This window comes from Apodemus sylvaticus, chromosome 20 (assembly GCF_947179515.1).
Source record: "Apodemus sylvaticus chromosome 20, mApoSyl1.1, whole genome shotgun sequence".
In the NCBI taxonomy this organism is placed as follows: domain Eukaryota; kingdom Metazoa; phylum Chordata; class Mammalia; order Rodentia; family Muridae; genus Apodemus; species Apodemus sylvaticus.
Genome location: NC_067491.1, coordinates 1,987,429 through 2,006,901, shown reverse-complemented (window position 1 = coordinate 2,006,901; position 19,473 = coordinate 1,987,429). Strand labels below are relative to the sequence as shown.

The 19,473-nt window shown below is 60.4% G+C and overlaps 2 protein-coding genes and 1 non-coding gene across 6 annotated transcripts; 1 reads left to right on the top strand and 2 right to left on the bottom strand.

Moving 5' to 3' along the window:
- Positions 1-222: 222 nt before the first annotated feature.
- Med16 (mediator complex subunit 16) lies at positions 223-11,597 on the bottom strand. 4 transcript variants are annotated; one of them, XM_052165834.1, is made up of 15 exons: positions 11,468-11,597; positions 10,411-10,576; positions 10,061-10,168; positions 9,720-9,889; positions 8,345-8,776; positions 7,678-7,783; positions 5,390-5,545; positions 4,400-4,608; positions 4,096-4,302; positions 3,524-3,734; positions 2,916-3,049; positions 2,026-2,218; positions 1,638-1,854; positions 819-902; positions 223-629 (listed from the first exon to the last, which is right to left on the bottom strand). In XM_052165834.1, exons 1-15 carry the CDS (start codon positions 11,543-11,545, stop codon positions 503-505), a joined length of 2,598 nt encoding a protein of 865 aa, XP_052021794.1. In that variant the 5' UTR covers positions 11,546-11,597; the 3' UTR covers positions 223-502. The 4 variants fall into 4 exon arrangements, with proteins under 4 accessions (XP_052021794.1, XP_052021796.1, XP_052021797.1 ...); XM_052165836.1 differs by having other exon boundaries at positions 2,961-3,049; XM_052165837.1 differs by lacking the exon at positions 11,468-11,597 and adding an exon at positions 11,156-11,193.
- A 238-nt stretch (positions 11,598-11,835) lies between these two features.
- On the top strand, positions 11,836-11,942 carry LOC127671367 (U6 spliceosomal RNA). Its single transcript, XR_007974729.1, has one exon. It is a non-coding gene; the product is annotated as a U6 spliceosomal RNA (small nuclear RNA).
- Positions 11,943-12,767: 825 nt separating this feature from the next.
- Positions 12,768-19,471, bottom strand: R3hdm4 (R3H domain containing 4). The gene is given in 9 exon segments (XM_052165857.1): positions 12,768-13,695; positions 14,397-14,452; positions 14,574-14,608; positions 14,610-14,660; positions 15,009-15,094; positions 15,239-15,359; positions 15,695-15,819; positions 16,032-16,186; positions 19,359-19,471. Coding segments are annotated over 9 exon segments (792 nt in total). The 5' UTR covers positions 19,421-19,471; the 3' UTR covers positions 12,768-13,594.
- Positions 19,472-19,473: the final 2 nt, after the last annotated feature.

Below are 19,473 nucleotides of genomic sequence, written 5' to 3'. Positions count from 1 at the left end.
CTTGTACGCGGCTCCACAGGGCTCCAGGGAGTAAACAACAAAACCGATTACCAAGAGCAAAGAGGCCTGGGCGGCTGCAGGGGACAGACAAAATGGGGACACTAGAAAGCAGGGCCCCTGGCGACAACAGCAGAGGCCACAGAAACCAGGAGATGAGGCAGCTGGGGCAGGGACAGAGCCTCACCTAGTGGGCAGAGCGGGGATCGCGGGGACAGCAAAGGCCTGTGTACAAGAGAACTTTATTGGGTCATTCTCCCCTCCCGTAGGCCCCAAAGAAAACCAGGCAGACGGTCCACCCAGGACAGCGGCATGCGGACGAGCACAGCCCAGCTCCTTCCCGTTGCTTGGGTCTGACCGTGGGACTCAGGTCCTAGAGATGCCACAGGCCCCTAGGAGGGGCGGATGCAGGCTGTTGGTGGGCACTAGTGCCTCGAAGGCCAGTGTTCCATCACAGACAGTCCCCTGCGTCTGTGCTGTACACACGCAGGCTGGCGGCTGCGGCTCAGGAACAGCTGAGAGGCACCCTCCGCCACAGCCCACCACACAGGCAGTTCTTGATCCAGCGTTGTTCCCACTGTTTCACAGCGGTGGCCTCGTTGGGTGACTTCAGCATAGTGACACAGCCACACCTGGGGAGCCAGGGAGTGTTGGCACTCACCTTACCCTGCCGTATCTGCACTGCTGGGCGGATGATATGTCCCCCACAACGCAGCCAGCCCAAGCCAGGCAGGACACGAGGGCACAGCCAAGGCCCCCCCATCCACCCTATCTGTGCGGCCCAGGAGGGACACGGGGCCCTGGCCCAGCCGCAGCCTCACCTGGTGCAGGCTTTGCACTCCTTGGTGGGGTAGGCGCCCAGGTGTAACCTCCGGAGGTGGTCGATCTTGGGCTGGCCAGGGGCCCTGGGAATGAGAGGGCAGTGAGGGGTGGGCGTGGGACCTGCATCCACCGGGCCCTGTGAGCCAGGCAGCAGCGGGTGGCTTCTGCTGGGTGACCCCTGGTGCAACCATAACAAACGGCAGGTGGCCTTTCCCTGGTGAGGTAGGGCCAGTGTGCACAGCAGGGTGCAGCCTCGATGCGTGCGTGCATGGGAGGGGCACAGCGGTCCCTTATCAGCAAACGCTGGCCTGGAACAGGTGCTCCACTACAGCTTTAGCAAATCCCTGAAGGAAATGAATTCTACATGCAGAGCTGTTTGTGCAGAGGTAGAGGCTGGTCAGACTCCTCCCACACAGCAAGTGTGAGGCCAGCCTGGGCTACGTGAAACAAAACAAAAGAAAACAAAAAAACAAATTCAAAACATCTCAGTGGTGGTGCAGCACACACCTTTAAGGCCAGCACTTGGGAGGTGGAGGCAAGTGATCACGGAGGTCAAGGAGGCCAGCCTGGGCTACAGAGCAAGTTCCAGGACTGCCAGGGTCCTCTGTGTCAAAACACAACAAACCCTGTCTGAGCGCACAGCAGAGGCTGGAATGGAAAGTCCTCATCTACTGCAAGATGCCATGAGCGGAACTCGGTCACTACAGACACCAGGCTCTAGAAGTGCTGGCGCCGTCGTAGGGAGAGCCGTGGGGCGGTGGCGCTGCGGTGTGGACACCTTCAGGGGCTGCGGCGGCGGAGGGGCTGGCAGCGCGTACCTGGTGAGGCCGTCCAGCTGCAGGGTGGAGGTGCTGCTGGGCAGCGTGGGCACCCTGCCGAAGCGCAGGCGCAGGGGCTGCTTGGGCTGCAGGCGACTGACCAGGCCGTCACTGGCAGGGAGCCAGTCCAGGTTGGGGACCAGCAGCTGGCTCGGTAGCAGGCAGCACTCATCCACCAAGCCCTCGTCGGGTTCGCTGGCCGGGCCCTCGTCACGGCCTGCGGGGAGGGGTCAGGAGCCACTACACAGACCCGCCTTCCCAGGAAGCTGCTGTTCCCCCCACACACCCCGCAGCAGCCTCCCGGGGCTCCGCCCTCACACATCTCCACCCGATTGGGGACGGGGTGGGCAGATGGGAAGCTGTGGGTGTGTATATCAGAGCGCCTCACAGCAGATCCACAGCTTGGTGAGCAGCCGGAAGAGCAGGGACATGCTGTCCTGGGTGTCCGAGGTGGCCGTGTAGACGGGCAGGCAGCTGGGCTTCAGCAGGCCCCAGATCCGGATGACGACCATCAACTCCCGCAGCATGCCCAGGGAGGTGCCGTCGCGGAGGAAGCTGTGGCCCGGTCTCAGCGGGGAGCCCTGTGGGTGGGGACGCTGGGAGTGAGGGCGGGATGTGAACCACGAGCTGCTGTGCGTGGAATGGGCCAGTCACCAGCTGACCCCTGAACCCCGGGGAGGGCAGGGGACACATGTGGCCTCCACTGCAGGGCCACAGCTGGCCGAGCTGGGGAGGCCAGAACCGTGCTCAGCCCCACTGGCCGAGGGTGGCCCGAGAATGACCGACCGGTCAGTGTCTGCAGTGTCCCTCAGCACCTAGTGGAGGCCGAGCCTGGCAAGTGCGGCTATCTGAACCCCTCAAATGACCCAGGGACAGACAGGAAGGCGGAGTCATTCTTTTGGGGGACCCCGTGGGCAGCTCACTCAAATAAAGGCTAGGACAGGAGGACTGGAGAAGGGGTGTGGCTGGCCAGGGGGCGGGGCAGGCCAGGGGGCGGGGCTGCACCTGGTTGGGCAGGCTGACAGGGGTGTGGCTGGCCAGGGGCGGGGCAGAGTGATGGGGCGGGGCAGAGTGATGGGGCGGGGCTGGCCAGGGGGCGGGGCTGCACCTGGTTGGGCAGGCTGATGGGGGTGTGGCTGGCCAGGGGCGGGGCAGAGTGACGGGGCGGGGCTGGCCAGGGGGCGGGGCTGCACCTGGTTGGGCAGGCTGATGGGGGTGTGGCTGGCCAGGGGCGGGGCAGAGTGATGGGGCGGGGCTGGCCAGGGGGCGGGGCTGCACCTGGTTGGGCAGGCTGACCAGGAGGTAGAGCACAAAGTCTCCCACCCACTGTAGCAACTGCTGCAGCGCCTGCAGGATGTTCATGTCTAGGACGAACTCTTCCGTCTTCAGGTTGATCATGACTTTGTCGATGTCTGTGGGGACAGGGAAGGGTGCTAAGGGAAGCCGGGGGTGGAGGAGGACCCTCCTCAACCTGGACTTCAACCACCTGCCTTCAGGACGCCAGAAGCCACTACTATAGTTCTACAGAAAGGAATACCACTCGGCTGTGAAAAGGGAGTGAGAGAAACAAGGCAGCCGTAACTTCTGTTCAGGCGTCTAGGTCACTCAGAAAGTCACTTTTTTTTTTTTTGGAGCATCTTAAGTACCCCGGACTGTCCACTAGCTTGTAGGCTTTGACCCTCTGACCTTTGTGCAGTACCACATCTGGTTTATGCAGGGCAGGTGCTCTACCACCAGGTCACACCTCACACCCAAGGACATGGACAGCTGCACAGGGCTTGGGCGCAGGCCTGGAGCTGGACGCCTCCCCAGTCCCCACCCCCAGGGCTGGTTTTGGATTACATGGTGACTGCGACCCGCCTGTTCCGTACGGGGCGCACACCCACCAACATCGGTGATCTTGGCGCAGATCTCGGCCAGGCGGTCCCCGGGGCTCTTGTCGGGGGTGTTGAGGAAGTGTGGGCGCAGCAGCGACTTGAGGGTGGATGTGACGGCCATGAGGAACAGCTTGGTGTGGTAGTCACACACACGAGCCACTGTGCAGGGCGACAGTTTGCACAGCGAGGCCTTCATGGCCAGGATCCGGGTGGAGAGGACCTTGGAAGGCAGTGGCACAGAAGTGAGTGGAAGGCCTGTCCAGCCAGGGGCTCGCACCCAGGGCCCAGGGAGCAAGGGACTATGGGGAAGGGCCACTGTGATGGAACCCTCCCCAGGCGGGTCACCCCTCACTAGCAAGGGTGACAGGGGCCGCGTGCTTCCACGTGCTGCCCACCCACTCCTGAGGCGCAGTCCTGTCTGCTTAGTTCTGAGACAAGGTCTCCTGAAGTGCCGATCACGGTCCTCCTGCCCCAGTCTCCGGCCCGCAGGCTCCACACGCCGGCTCCCCTCCATCTTGTCCCCCACAGAGAGCAGGGGCAGGGCAGTCCGCGGACAGTTGGAGGAGCCTCCCACCGCCCACCTGCTGCAGGGCGGGCTTCTGGCGCGTGTACTCCTCGTGCAGCCGCTCCACCAGGCTCTGCACCATGCCCGGCTGCACATGCAGCAGGATGTCCCACCAGTCGTAGCCGGTCACCATGCAGTACTCCAGCAGGAACAGCAGGTGCTGCAGGGCCAGCTTGGGCTCCAGTGGGTGGCCCAGAGACGGAGAGACGCGCAGCATGCTGAGCTGGGGGGGAGGCTGAGCTGAGGGGGCGGGCACCGCCCACCCGACCTCCTCTCCTCCAGCCGCCCTCCCTCCCTGCCCCTCCCTGCCCGGCGCTCACCTTCCCGTGGTTGTCGATGCCCACCAGGGCCAGCGAAGTCCAGGACAGCTGCATGGCCTTAAAGTGGACGGCGGGGCAAGTGGTGCGCGGGCGCTTCAGGGCGGGCTCATCCAGCGAGCGCGGGGCGGAGCTGTAGAACACCGCCATGGTCTGCAGGGACAGGCGGTGCACCATGTGCACGCTGCCGTCCTGGAAGGCCAGCGCTAGGCCTGCGGGGACGAACGAACGCGGTTTGTGGTCAGGACGGGGTGGGAGCGGCCCCCTTCCTGTCTCCCTCCCGAATATTCCTCAGGCTAGACCACGGTCCCACCTTTAGTGCATTCTCCCCATCACAGGAGAGAGGCAGGGGAATAAGGACCTAGGCACACAGAAGCAACCCCACCTCAGCCGAGCAGCTGGCTGGAGAAGGCACCCAACTGTCTGTCAAGAACCCAGGACCAACACAACACACTTTAGTGATTATGTATTTGTCTCAGCAAAAGGATTTTGCCCCATGTTCCTAAACTGTTACTTAGCCATAGCTCTTTACATATCGAGAAGCATGGTTTTGTATTAATTATCTAAGCTGTGCACTTTTTTTTAAAAGACATTTATTTATGAGCACACTGTTGCTGTCTTCAGACACCGGGAGAGGGCGTCAGATCCCATTACAGATGATTGTGAGCCACCATATGGTTGCTGGGAATTGAACTCAGGACTTCAGAAGCATAGTCAGTGCTCTTACACACTAAGCCGTCTCTCCGGCCCCCAAGCTGTGTACATCTTAAGGAACATAATGTGTCAATCAGCTACAACTCTACATATTAAGGAATGCAGCTTTTTATCAACCGGCCACAGCTCTTTATATATTAAGGAGCACAGCTATTTGGCAGCTTTCTGGACCTTTATCACAACATGAGGGCAGTAATCCTTAACACTCAGAACCCACCCCACCCCACCCCTAGCCCCTGCCACACACAGGTCCAGGTGCAGCCCTGGGCCTGTACGTACCAAGGCCTGGGTAGAACTGGGTGTCACTGGCCACCTTGAGGTCAGTGTTGGTGAGTGAGATGGGCAGTTTCGGCAGTGCCACTGCGGATACACGGTCCAGGTCGTTGGTGGCCGACAGGATCCGCCATTTGAGGATCATGGGCTGTTTGTCACCAACTGAACAGTTGGGGACAGGAAAAGAGAGGGGTGTGGGAGGGTGTAACAGAAAGATGAGCTCTACCTCAGGGAAGCAGGGCCCCCCATCTGGATTCGGATTCGGGAGGAGGACTGTGGCTGCCCGAGCTCGCGCCCCTCCCTCAGCCCCCTGGTCTAAGCAGGAAGACACAGTAGGACCCAGCCGGGGCATTTTTCTTTTCCTATTGAAACAGGACCTCAGAGACCTTATGCTGGCCTTGGGCCCTGCCCTCTATGTAGTAGCCCAGGCTACCTTTCTGCCCAGCATTCATGAGGCTCTGGGCTCCATCCCCAGCAGGGAATGAGATGGGTACAGTGGCCGGTACCCGTCACCCCAGCACCAAGGGCTCGACGGGTCAGACATCTGTGTCAGCCCCCGTCCATGAAACCCGCCCCGAGCCCACAGCGACCCCGGCGAGTGACTCGGGGAAACAGGCCGGAGCGGTTAGGGGGTCCTGGCTGAGGCTGCTCTCTCACAGGGACGCAGAAAGCAGGGGCATGCCTGTCACCCGGGCTCACCAGAGGCAGGGGGATGGCTCAGTCTGCTGGCAGAGAGGGTGGGCTAGAGTCCAAGACTTTTCAAAGAACAAATGAATGAATGAATGAATGAACAAACGAGCGAAGGAACACTAGAGGTCGGTGGCCGAGGCAGCCAGATCTGAGCTGGTGCCCAGAACATCTCAGCCACAACAGCCAGTGTCGGTCACCATGGTCACCACACCTTGGCTTGGGTATGCAAGGCTGCCAAGCACCACCCCCTGGGCATCGCGGGAGGCGCAGGTGCAGGTGCGTGGGGAGGGGGGCTGCCCACCAGAGCCATCAGCCCGGTGACTCACAGGAAGCACAGCGGGGACGCTTTTCACATTTAATTACTTGCTGGCCACAAAGGGCAGTTACTGTAACTGCAGCACAAGCCTCTTGACACAGCTCCATTAGGCGGCCAATTAGGCCCTGCAGCAGCTCCACAGCCACAGGGTCGGCGTGCCCGCTCCCTCACTAGCCTCCCTTCCTTCCTGTGTAGGGAAGGTCATGCTAAGCTGAGCCAGGGCACTGCTGGGCAGCTCAGGAGCTATCCCTAGGTACTCGGGACTTCTAGACGATTCCATGGCTTTAAAGTAAAATGCCTCCCTTCGTTGTGGGGGCTGCTTCACAGCGCAGGCCTTAGCTGCAGACCCCTGCCCCAGGACCTTTGCACAGGGCATTTCCTGTGTGTGTGGAGGTATCCCAGGCTGTCCTCACCAGGGCTCTGGAGCCTTAGCACCCCACTCTAGGCAAGAAGCCAAGTCTCCGGGGAAGATCAAATCAGTCTGAGTAAATTAACAGGCCACGCCTTTAATACCAGGGCTCAGGAGCCAGGGGCGTGGCCGGACTTTGCTACTTTGTGGGTTCTTTCCTCCACCACAGCCCCCATTCCATTCCTATCACGAGATAGGAGAGAAAGAAGGATGGGGGGAGAGAGAGATCCTTGAATCTCCTTTCTTTCCTGTTTTGTTTTTCTTTGACCACAACTACTATCAAACCACAGCCAACCTCGCCTCTCAGAACCCCAACCTGTATGCACCCCCTGAAAAACTCTCCAAATTCCAATGTCACACAACATCAGAAACTGTTTGCAGCTGGCAAAACCACGCCTCTGCTAGAGCACGAGGCAATTCATAGTCAGCAGCTGCAGACAGTCCGAAGCAGCCACATCCCACACCTGGGGTTAATAAAACCATTCTTAGAGTATTTCTGTGCATGGTCACTACTGACTGGGATTGTTTTATTGTTTTGTTTTGTTTTTTGTTTTTCGAGACAGGGTCTCTGTGTAGCCCTGGCTGTCCTGGAACTCACTCTGTAGACCAGGCTGGCCTCGAACTCAGAAATCCACCTGTCTCTGCCTCCCAAATGCTGGGATTAAAGTCGTGTGCCACCACCGCCCGGCTCGGTGTTTATTTTTTTAAAGAACCCAAAATTCCAGAATTCTCACCACAGAGGCAGGTGGAGGTCCATGCATTCGAGGCTGGCCAGGGACACAGAATGAGACCGTGTCTGAAACCCAAAAGCCCAACAGCCGTGAGCCTGGCTGCTCAGGGAGAGCCAGAGAAGCCTGGAGGGCAGCCTGAGCTACTCACCCACGGGCGAGATCTGCTGGAAGATATTGTTCACAGGAAGGCCCTCTTTCCGAAGAGACCAGCACTCCACCAGGCTGCTGGTCTGGCTGGACGCACACAGGAGCACCTGAGGGTGGGGCTCGGTGAGGGGGTGTCTCCTGGAGCCCCACCTCCCATGCTTCATTTGCATCCTGGAGCCCCGCCTCCCATGCCTCATTTGCATCACGGAGCCCCGCCTCCCGCGCCTCATTTGCATCCCCCAGTGATGGCTCCACACAGGACTAACAGCACAAATATGCCAGGGCTTTCAAGAGGTGCGTGACTGCGAGGTTTCACACGTGCATGGGAAGCCAGGTGACCCGAGACCAGTGGAAGGAGAGCCCCAAAGACAGATCAAGACAGGACATGTCGGCAGACAGGCCACATTCGGTGGTAGCGGGGACTCAGGAGAGGGGGCTTTCCCGCATCCTCCAGACCTGGTTTCACCGTGGAACGTGAGGCAGGAGGGTGAGAGGCGGGAGAGCGGTTGGCACTGCCAGCCCTAAGGTAGAGGAAGGAGCCACTCGCCAAGGCACGCAGATGCTCCGGGGCTCCCAGCAGGGACCTTCCCTGCCTCTAGCAGGTCCGTGAGATTCTGACCCCGTGGCAGGGCACGGCCAGCTGGGCTGGAGACCACGCCACAGCTCACCTGTTCAGACATGTCTCGCGCCAGGAACTTGAGGTGTGTGATGGCGGGGAACCTGTCTTTGCGGTTGGGGTCCGTGGTGCAGCGCATAAACAGCGAGGGCAGGATCTCCGTGTCGATGCGGCACTTCTCGCTCACCACGCTCACGCACACCTTGTAGAACTTCACGGGCGACGCGCTGCTGCCGTCCGCGGCGGCCACCACGATGTTCCCCCCGCCGGTGAAGGCGATGTCGGCCAGCGCCACGCGGCCACGCAGCCGGCACAGGCTCTCCGTGGAGGTCAGCACCTGCCCGCTGGGCTTCAGGAGGGACACGGTGACCAGGCCGCTGACTGTCACCGCAATCCAGCCCTCCATTGGCTTGCCACCAAACAGCGTGAGCGACGGGGAGAATTTCACACGCGAGAACTTCTCTCCGAAGCTGGAGGCGCCGGACTGTGAGAAGGGGGGACACGGAGGAAGGGCTTGCTCAGCTCTGGGGCTGCCTCCCCAGACTCCACTCCACCGCAGAGCAGCAGTGTGGGAGGGCGCTGCGGGGGAGGCCGACAAGCATGGTGTTTTCCCTCAGGGGAGAGAACAGTATCTCAGTTTCTCGGTTGAACCTCAGGGCACCAGGCTGTGGTGCGGCCACAACTCCACTTGCAAGCAGAGTGCATTTTCTGTGGAGCATTGCCTCGGTACCAGTTACGCATCTTTATAGTCTATATTTCAAAATTGGTGTAATTTACATACAAAATAAACCTTTTTTGTTTGACACAGGATACATATATATATATATATATATATAGCCCAGGCTAGACTCAAAGTTATGATCCCCTTGCCTCAAAGTTATGATCTTTCCAAATTCTGGGACGACAGGCAGTACTATCACAACCAGCTCAATAACACTTTTTCCTTATTGTTTTCTCTGTGTAGTCCTGGCTATCCTAGAACTTGCTCTGTAGACTGACCTGGTCTCGAACTCAAGAGATCCACTGACCTCTGCCTCCTGAGTGCTGGGATGGGCCACCACTGCCCAGCTAATAAAACTTTCTTTACAGCTGGGCAGTAATGGTGCACGCCTGTAATCCCAGCACTTGGGAGACAGAGGCAGGCGGATTTCTGAGTTCAAGGCCAGCCTGGTCTACAGAGTGAGCTCCAGGACAGCCAGGGCTACACAGAGAAACCCTGTCTTCAAAAAAAAAACAACAAAAAACCAAACAAACACAACCCAAAGTGGACCGGCATCTGAAGCCAGCAGCCACTGGCCTTCTGTCACGCAGACTCACTGTGCTGGGACCACAGCTGCCCGGGAGCTCAGGGGTGGCAGCTGCTGACAGTGACCCCACGGCACACGGCCGTGCCAGCCACCCACTGCTGGTCTCCCATCACGGCTCACCTTCTCCACGTGCAGTGCCAGCTTCACCCCGTTGTGCAGCCAGGACAGGGCGACGATGGGGTCCCCCTCCACCTGGCTGCCCACCGAGCTCTCCCAGCTGTTGGCCAGGTGGTCAGCCATGCTCCAACATTTGATCTGTCCGTCAGCATCAGCAGACAGGAGCCGGGACCCTGCGGCGAGAGCGGGGTCAGGAGCCCTTCTGGTGGACGGGCAGGCAAGCTGCGGGGTGCCCCTCCGCTCTGACGCCCCGTGAGTGGTGGCTGTCCCCAGGCTCTGAGCTTAGGACTGATGACCATCCGCTGCTCGGGGCTCTGGGTGGACAGAGAGCCCCATGGCCTCACCTGACTGGTCCCACTCCAGGCAGGTGATGGCCTCGCTGTGGCCAGAGCTGACAGAGTGCACTTCCCACGGGTGCTCCGTGTCTAGGATGTGGATCAAGTGTGTCAGGTCTGCAGCGGGAAGAAAACACTGAGGTCAGGGTCGCTCCCAGCACGCATGTGCGCACCCCAATGTACTGCTCCTATAAGCTGCGCCATGCTGCTAATCCTGGACAGGGTGTCTGGCCTCGAACTCAGAAACCCGCCTGCCTCTGCCTCTGCCTCCCGAGTGCTGGGATTACAGGCGTGCGCTGTCCCAGCACGGTCTTGATCCCCAGGTCCCAGCCAGGCAAGGAGAGCCAGCACTCACTCACCCTGGTCCTCATTGCGGAGGTCTGTGGTGAAGGCGATGAGGTTCCTGCAGGACCATGCGCAGGCCAGCGGCAGCGACGGACAGTACGTGCTCTTGGCCCATTTCTCCCATTCGCACACGTAGGCCAGGTCCATCATACCCACCGCACCCAGGACGGTCCCTGGCTCCTGGGGGAAAAGGAGGCAGTGCTCTATAGCAATTTATCCCGCTAAAGCGGGTCTAGAATGTTCTCCAGCCTGAGCCCTGCTATAAGTTCCATGATGCCCCGCCACCCAGATCAGCCTGAGCTCAGCCTACAAGCGCTCAGCACCCTCCACACACACAGCCAGGCCCACCCCCACCACTTCAGTCTGGGCCTCAGTCCCCCAAACCTTGCCCCAAAGTTAACATCTAAGGCCCCAATCTGTTTTGTTTTTGTTTTTTCCCCGAGACAGGGTTTCTCTGTGTAGCCCTGGCTGTGCTGGAACTCACTCTGTAGACCAGGCTGGTCTCGAACAAAGTAAACCGCCTGCCTCTGCCTCCCGAGTGCTGGGATTACAGGCGTGCGCTATCACTACCCGAGTCTTAGCACACACACATACACCACGTCCAGCCCAAGCTCCACCCACAGTGTCTAATAACCCTAAGCTCTGCCTCCAGACCAAACTACTAACTTCAGCGCCCGCCCGCTTCTGCTCAGTTCTTGACTATCCGATCCCCACCCCTCGGCATCAGCCTCTGATCTTGAGCCAGGCACCCCGACCCACCTTAGACTCCGCTCCCCAGCCCACATCCCTCTCAAGCAAATTTCCTCAGGCTCCGCCCCTCCGGCCAACTACTGAATCCAGGCCACGCCCTCCAGGGGGAGTGTCAGCCCCTCGGGCCACGCCCCTCCTCAGCGTAGCAGCCCCGGGCTTCCGCTCAAGCTCGGCTCCTAATCTGGTCCCTCCTTCACCGTTTTCTACCCAGCAAGCTTTGTTCCCAGGCCCGCCCTCTGACCCCGCAGGCCCCGCCCCTTGGCCTTCCGCTGGTGGGCCTAGCTCGAAACACGCGTCCCGTATCCCGCACCCCGCACTAACCTGTCCGCCCCGGGCGCCCAGTCGGCCGGGCGGCCGCGGTCCACACTCGCCCCAACGCCCGGGATCCGGCGCCGCCATCTCTCGGCCTGCGCCGGCTCCCTCGCACAGACTTCTGGGAGAACCCAGGCTATGCCCCTGCCCCTGTAATTTGCATATGATAATTCCTAGTAACTCTTGAGGCTTAATGTGCGATAAAAGACAAATAATCTGTTCTTTCTAATGACTGGTTATATTTTACATGACATGCTTAGCTTTATATAAGAAAGACTAACACTACATTATTCTTTGAAAAGAAGAAAAAAGTCACCCTAACTGTAAAGTGATTGTATTTTGAGACTATAAATATTCCTTGGGCAAAGGTAAGATTCGTGCTCGCTTCGGCAGCACATATACTAAAATTGGAACGATACAGAGAAGATTAGCATGGCCCCTGCGCAAGGATGACACGCAAATTCGTGAAGCGTTCCATATTTTGTCCTCCCTCAGAGAAAGAAACACCCACACACCCCTAACACCCTTTTACAGGACCACACACCTTTTCCCCCATTTTGTTTCTTGACAAAAGGTTTCACTGTGTAGCTCAGGTTGGCCTAACACGGATGAGGTTCTCCAGTAATTGCGTCTGCCTGCTGGGATGACAGAGGTGTATAACCACTCCATGGGCTGGCTCGTGTGTGTGTGTGTGTGTGTGTGTGTGTGTGTGTGTGTGTGTGTGTGTGTACAACCACTCCATGGGCTGGCTCGTGTGTGTGTGTGTGTGTGTATACAACCACTCCATGGGCTGGCTCGTGTGTGTGTGTGTGTGTGTGTGTGTGTGTGTGTACAACCACTCCATGGGCTGGCTCGTGTGTGTGTGTGTGTGTATACAACCACTCCATGGGCTGGCTCGTGTGTGTGTGTGTGTGTGTGTGTACAACCACTCCATGGGCTGGCTCGTGTGTGTGTGTGTGTGTGTGTGTGTGTGTGTACAACCACTCCATGGGCTGGCTCGTGTGTGTGTGTGTGTGTGTGTACAACCACTCCATGGGCTGGCTCGTGTGTGTGTGTGTGTGTGTGTGTGTGTACAACCACTCCATGGGCTGACTCGTGTGTGTGTGTGTGTGTACAACCACTCCATGGGCTGGCTCGTGTGTGTGTGTGTGTGTGTGTGTGTGTGCATTTTACACGGTGTAGAATGAACTAAAGTCACGCCGAGCCTTGAGCGTCCCCACGTCTGGATTTGCAGCCCACGGCCCCCGTGACCTCCCAGGCTCCCTGCTCACCCGCCCACCAAACCCACAGACAAGCGCACAGCCGGGACTCGAGCACCAAGGCTTTATTAAAAGCGTCCCTTTCCCCAAGCACGAAGAATCACACGGAAGGGGAAGGCGGGCCCGGCCTGCGGAGCGCGGGAGTTCTCAGTGACCACAGCTATGGCGGGCAGCAGGGGCGGAGGGGGCGCGTACACAAGGTCAGCGGCTTCTGGCTGGAAGTCCTGGACCCGGGTGTGAGGACAGGGGGCGGGGAGAGGGACGACCCGAAAGGCAGGCAGGGCCCAGGGCGCTGGGGACAACACACACACATTGCCACAAAAAGCGTAAAATGAGCCCTTGAGACGCAGCTTGTCCAGGTTCACCGGGCACACGGTGTGCATACATGTGCACACACAGACACACACAGAGGGACGGACACACACACACATACACACCTCAAAGTGCCCTGGGGGAGTCAGCAGAGTCCGAGAGGACCAGCACCCTCATCAGAGCTGGAACCTGGAGGGGTCAGAGCCCACTACCAGATGGTACTAGGTGTCCCGGTTGGGCCTCCCCGATTTAAAAGAGAAATTTAAAAGAAATCTACCCCAAAACATGCCAAGTTCATTAAAACTGATTAGGAGGGAAAAGAGAAAGCAGTCTGCTCCTCCTTGCCTGAGCTTCAGACTGGGCCAAAGAAAGCTGAACAGAGAAAGCACAGGGAAATGCCTGGGCAGGTCTCCCCACCCACATACAAGTCCCAGGGTGGGGAGCTACAAGGCCTCCCTGTGCCATCTGGGACACGAAAAGGGCAAGGGGAGACCTGAAGGAAGAGTGGAAGATATTAGCAGGCAGAGGTGTGGGCCGGGCAAGGCGGCCGGCAGGGGCTCTGCCGTCATTGCTGGTCCAGGTAGGCGGACAACAGAAGCTCTGGAGGCAGGAAATCCAGGTGTCGGTTGCTGACCTTCATCTGCCTCCGGCCCTCCAGGTCAGCACCTGCGGACAAGCCATCGCGGGCTGCAGGAGCTGGGCCGCAGGTTCGGTGTGCGGAGGCCCAGCATGCCCGAGCCCGGAGGCTGGAGGGTGGGGGGCGGAGCCGGGCCTGGATGTACACACAGTGCCGCGGAGGCCAGCCTGGACCAGCGCAGCGACCCCGCCCAGACAAGTAAAGACGCGGGGTGAGCGCGGGCTGGCGGGCCGTGAGCTGTGAGGCTTCCCACCCTCACAGCTCAGTGCAGAGACACACCCACACTGCCCTCCCTCCCGGGACTCAGGGGTGGGAGAAGGCGCACCCGCCTGCCCAAGCCAGAAGAGCCATGGGTTGCCATGGAAACCATCACCACAGCAACTCTAAGCAGGACGCAGAGGCAGGCACTAGGGAAGAGAAGGCGGGGAGGGGCATCTGGAGCCACGGAGGGCCAAGCCCGGGTCGCACGGATCTGGGAACCTCGGACGCCTTTTCTCTCAGGGTCTGCGGCAGGCCCTGAGCTTAGACAACAACAACCCCGCCTACGCCCCTTCCCTGGAGCTGCGGATGAGGGAGCCCGCCCACTGGGCACCCGGAGTTAGAACAGGACGGCTGTCTGTCACCCATCAGGACACGCCCCTGGGGCGGGGTCTCCCGCAGGACACGCCCCTGGGGCGGGGTCTCCCGCTCGGTGACCCGGGAAGCTGGGGCGTGGGGAGCGGGCACTCACTGGCTGAGATGAGGTCCATGTACTGGCACACGGCGTGGAGCAGGAGCCGCTCGTAGCTGGGGAGGAAGGAACGCGAGCGGCTGAGCCAGGGTGGGGCAGGGGGCCGTGCCGTCCCCTCCCGGCGCAGCGCCGTCCCCTCCCCGCGCAGCGCTGTCCCCTCCCCGCGCAGCCGCTTACCTGTTGTCCAGCATGGCGGTGTACACGGCTTGGGGGGGACACGGAGAAGAAGGCCAGCAGACGCTCCTCCCAGCTCTCCAGGGTCTCCTGAGGGGGCAGGAAGAGCGCCAAGTGTCCATGTCCAGCCTGTTTTGTTTTGTTTTCGAGACAGGGTTTCTCTGTGTAGCCCTGGCTGTCCTGGAACTCACGCTGTAGACCAGGCTGGCCTCGAACTCAGAAATCCGCCTGCCTCTGCCTCCCAGGTGCTGGGATTACAGGCGTGCGCCACCACCGCCCGGTCCAACCCTGTCTTTTGTCTGTCCAATGCCTAGCCGACTGGGAGCACTCACTCCGCCCATCCCTCCTCCCCTAACCACTGCACCATGGGACCATTACCTCTTCACCGAGAGAATGGAGCCGCGAAAGGCCAGGCTGGGAGGAAGATGGAGCACTCACCATCGGGATGCGGCTGCGCTTGAGGACGGAGCGCAGGCGACGGCTGATGCGCCTGAAGCACTCGTGGGGTGTGAAGACAGGGTCCTCTGCGAAGAAGGCAGGTGGGGGAGGGAAGGGTGAGCTCAGGCCCCGCCCTCCGCCTAGCCACACCCACCAAGCACCCCACCCCGTGCCCAAGGGATGTCAAAGCCCCGCCCCCTGAGCCCGGCCGCGCCCCCATGGGGCCCCACCTCTCCGCCGATCCTCCCCACGGCCAGGCCCACGTCTCCGCTTGCCCTGGCCCTCATCCTCCAAGTAACGGAGCACTCGCTCTTGCTCCTCTCCCGAGCGATTCATAAAATCATTCCAGACCTGGAAGACAGGGATGCGGGCTAGCCCCGAGGCTTCTGGGTCTGTCTCCCCACTTGACCAGTGGTCCCATGCTGAGGCTACCTGGCACACAGGAGCCCGTCTGTAAACCACTCGCCCACCATGTGTGCCGCATGGGCTGGATGCTGGAACTGGGGTTTCAAAGGATGCATAGGAGCTCAGCAGGCACGACCCACTCCCACGCCACGGAAGGCCCAGTGACACGCTATCACGTGTATGACGTAGTCTCCAAACGGGCCCTTTAGGACAGGGACCTGGCGGCATCCGGGGAGGGGTGGGGCACATCTCAGGGGCTGCAGGGGGCCTGAGGGTCTCACCTCCACATAGGTGGCATTGCTGCAGGCCTCTGCGAAGATGCCAGGCGCTGCGGGAGGAGGCAGGTCCCCATCTTCCACCCCGGGAGGGCCGCCAGAGGTCTCGAGCAGAGTTAGGAGGTACTGCGCTGGAAGGAGGCGGTCTGGGTCAGGCAGCATTGGGCCAAAATGTCCCAACTTTTCTTTTCTTTTTTCTTTTTTAACCCTTCCAGTCTCTAGAACCCCATCGAACTCTCCCTGCCTTGCTGAACTCCTAAGCATCCTCTGAAACCCTTATTCTGATGCCTGGCCGGTAGGGGGCGGTGCACACCCCGGGAAACGCCCCCCCCTCCTTGCTTACTGTTCTCCAAGCGCTGTAGACTCTTCCGTCCCTTGGCCTTGGGCACCAGGTCCGAATTCCGCACGGCCTGGTTGATAAAATGTTGCTTGCGTCTTGAGGCCGAGACCCTCTTCGCCTGTGAGCCGCTGAGGGTCGGGAGGCCGCCGGGAAGGGACCTGCGCGCCGGGTGAGGAGGTCGTCAGGACCAAGAGCGAGTCGGCTCTCGGTTTCCCTGGCAACGAGGGACTGCACCCCCAGTCCCGCCCCAGGACACAGGTTTTGATGCAAGAAGGGTAAACTGGGGCTCAGACACACAGAAGAGCGTCAACCTCTCTGGTCACCCCCAACCTTCCATGTTTAAGCCACCAGACACCAAGGCTCGCCCTCTGCCCTCTATGCGCTCCAGGGATTGGACACCACCCCCCTAGCGGACCCTCCGCCCCATTCGGGTGATAAACCAGCAGAACCATGGGGGTCTTAGGATGACAGTCAGGTGCGGCTGCCTGGCACCACGGGACGCTAACGGGGTGGGGTGGGGGAGCAAATCGCCCCAGGAACTCCTTGGCCACCCTCTGAGCTAACTGCCCTGTCTCCAGAAAATGGCGTTAATCCTGCAGAGGGATTAGCTGGGGCCCAGAAGAGAGGCAGGGAGGAAGGAGTGTGTGAGTGTGTGTGTGTAGGGGGGGAGTCCTGTGCCTGCGAGGGAAGAGCAGCAGGATCCGACAGCACCAGGGTCCCCATCAATCCCGTGTCCCTCCTGGCTGCCTCCTCCAAGCTGGGCCTGGGCCTGGAGCTTCCGTTCTGGTAGGGTGTGTCCCCTACCCCCCCCACCCCGCCACCCAGTGGCTGCACTGAGGTCTCAGTGGATCTGGGGGGGGTGGGGTGGAAAGGGACACCTGCCTGCCTGGCTCCCTCCCAAGAAGGGGGTGTCAGTCCCTCACCTCTGCATCATCTCTGAGCAGGGGGAGGCCTGAGGTTGGCCCCACTATAAACTTTCTAGGTCCTAGGCCTACACTCAGGGTCATATCAACTCTGAGGTCTGAGGCTGGGCCACTCCTGTCCCGGCTTCACCCCTGCAGCTGGTGCAGCCTGATAACAAACCACAGCAGCCCTCCAGGAAGGACAGACAGACACAGCAGGGAAAGGAGCTCGCGCCCGCCCGCCTGCCCGCCAAGGCTCCCGGGTCCCCACAGGCGAGCCCTGGGTGCTCCTGGGCCTGGTACTGCAGTACACGGTCTGTGCTCAGTCCTGAAGGCTTTGGGGCATCTCCACCTTCTTGGAGTCCCCCAAGAAAGAGAATTGCTCCCTGAATTACAGCTTGCCAGAGCCCTCTGCACAAAGGCCTCTCCCGGTTCCCCCCTGACTTGGGTCACCTCCCAGGAGCTGGCCATCCTGTCCAGTCAGCACGTGCGGGGAACCAGCTGGTCTGAGGTGTGTCTTCCTCAAGTCCTCTCGGAAGCTCCCCAGCTGGTGGCTCCAGCCAGGGGACGAAGAGGCTTGCTGACTGAATAAGCTAACCCTCTGGAGTTTGTGGACTGAATACTGCTTTCCCTAGAACCAGTCCACTTTACAGAAGGAGAAGCTGAGGCCCGGAGGAGGTGTCCGACACCTCAGAATGTGACCAGCGCCATGAGGCGTGGCTGGAGAACTCAGTCCTTTCCGGCACCCAGCTGGTGGAGAAATCGGTTCCCCACCACACACCTTGGCTACACACACACACACACACCCTTCTTTGGCAAACACTCCCGGAAAGGCAGAGAACCCACTTCCCCAACCAACAGGGTGCAGGGCCGGGATGACTCAGGCGCTGGGTTCCCAGCAGGCAGGTGGATACCTGGGTGAGGCCCTGTTTAAGTCACTAAAACCTAAACTTAGTCACACTAGAGCCATCGCAAGGGCAGCCAAGGCAGCTAGGCGTGGACACAGGAGGCTGAGGCAGGAGGATCAGCTCATGGCCACCTCAGCTACACACAGAGATGGACGCCAGCCTGGGCTACGTGAGATTCAAATAAATAAGACAAAACACAGGCTGCGGAGAACGGCTCAGTGGTTACAGTGATGGCCATTCTTCTTCTTCTTTTTTTTTTGGATTTGGTTTTTTCCAGACAGGGTTTCTCTGTGTAGCCCTGGCTGTCCTGGAGCTCACTCTGTAGACCAGGCTGGCCTCAAACTCAGAAATCCGCCTGCCTCTGCCTCCCAAGTGCTGGGATTACAGGCGTGCACCTCCACCGCCCAGCTGAGACGGCCATTCTTGCAGAAGGACCAGGGTTCCGTTCCCAGAACAAACATGGTGGCTCGGGGCCATCTGTAACTCTGGGATCCATCTGACCTCGGCGGGTTCCAGGCACACTCGTGGTGCACATACACACACACATACACACATACACATCTACATACATACCTACATATGTGCAGACAAAATGCCCATAAACATAAAATAAAATCTCCAAAATGAATACAATCCAACAAACAAAGGTAGAACCAAACAGAACTCAAATGGCTGCACACCGCCGCAGGGGAAGGAGGGCTTCGCCACCCCACCCGAGTCTGAGAGTCAACTGTCCACATCCCGACGGGGGAAACCAAGGCACAGAGAGACCCGGCAAGCTGGTCAGGGCGCCAGGGCAGCTCTCGACCCACAAAGGTAACCATTAGGGCCGTGGGTCCCAGGACCTGAATTCCTGAGGCGCCGCATCCCACCAGCGCTGCCCCAGGCTACCCCAGGGCGGGCGGGCGGGCGGGAGGCCCCTGCATCTGGGGTGTGCAGCCAGAGAAAGGGGTGTAGGCGGAGGAGCGACAGGATGATCCGTGGGGGGAGCCTGGGGGGAGAACATGGAGGAGGGAGCAGAGGAGAGAAAAAGGAGGAGAGGGAAGGGGGGAGAAAGACCCCAGCTGGGGAGGAGGAGGGGAGGAGGGGGAGACCCCAGCCCGGGGAGGAGGAGGAGGAGGAGGCGGAGACCCCAGCCCGGGGAGGAGGGGAGGAGGGGGAGACCCCAGCCCGGGGAGGAGGAGGAGGGGAGGAGGGGGAGACCCCAGCCCGGGGAGGAGGAGGAGGGGAGGAGGCGGAGACCCCAGCCCGGGGAGGAGGAGGAGGGGAGGAGGAGGAGACCCCAGCCCGGGGAGGAGGAGGAGGAGGCAGAGGAGGAGGAGGAGGGGAGGAGGGGGAGACCCCAGCCCGGGGAGGAGGAGAAGGAGGAGGAGGAGGAGGAGGGGAGGAGGAGGAGACCCCAGCGCGGGGAGGAGGAGAAGGAGGAGGAGGAGGAGGAGGGGAGGAGGCGGAGACCCCAGCCCGCGGAGGGGGAGGGAGAGGGGCCCCGGGAAGAGGCGCAGCCCCGCGGCCCTGCTCACAGCCTGCTGCCCGCGCTCGGGGTAGCCTCGGGGCCGCCTTCTGGGTCGTCCAGGGCCACCATGGCCTGCCGCCGCCGCTGCAGCCCGGCCGGAGGCCGCGGAGGAAGTGACGCGC

Bases quoted from the DNA above. Each gene is read 5' to 3' on its own strand.
- Med16 (XM_052165834.1), bottom strand. From the start codon at position 11,545: ATGGCGGCGCCGGATCCCGGGCGTTGGGGCGAGTGTGGACCGCGGCCG. The intron at 10,577-11,467 runs GTTAGTGCGGGG...CTTTTCCCCCAG, and splicing joins TGGGCGCCCGGGGCGGACAG to GAGCCAGGGACCGTCCTGGG. The intron at 8,777-9,719 runs GTGAGCCGTGAT...CCCTTCTCACAG, and splicing joins TGGCACTGCACGTGGAGAAG to TCCGGCGCCTCCAGCTTCGG.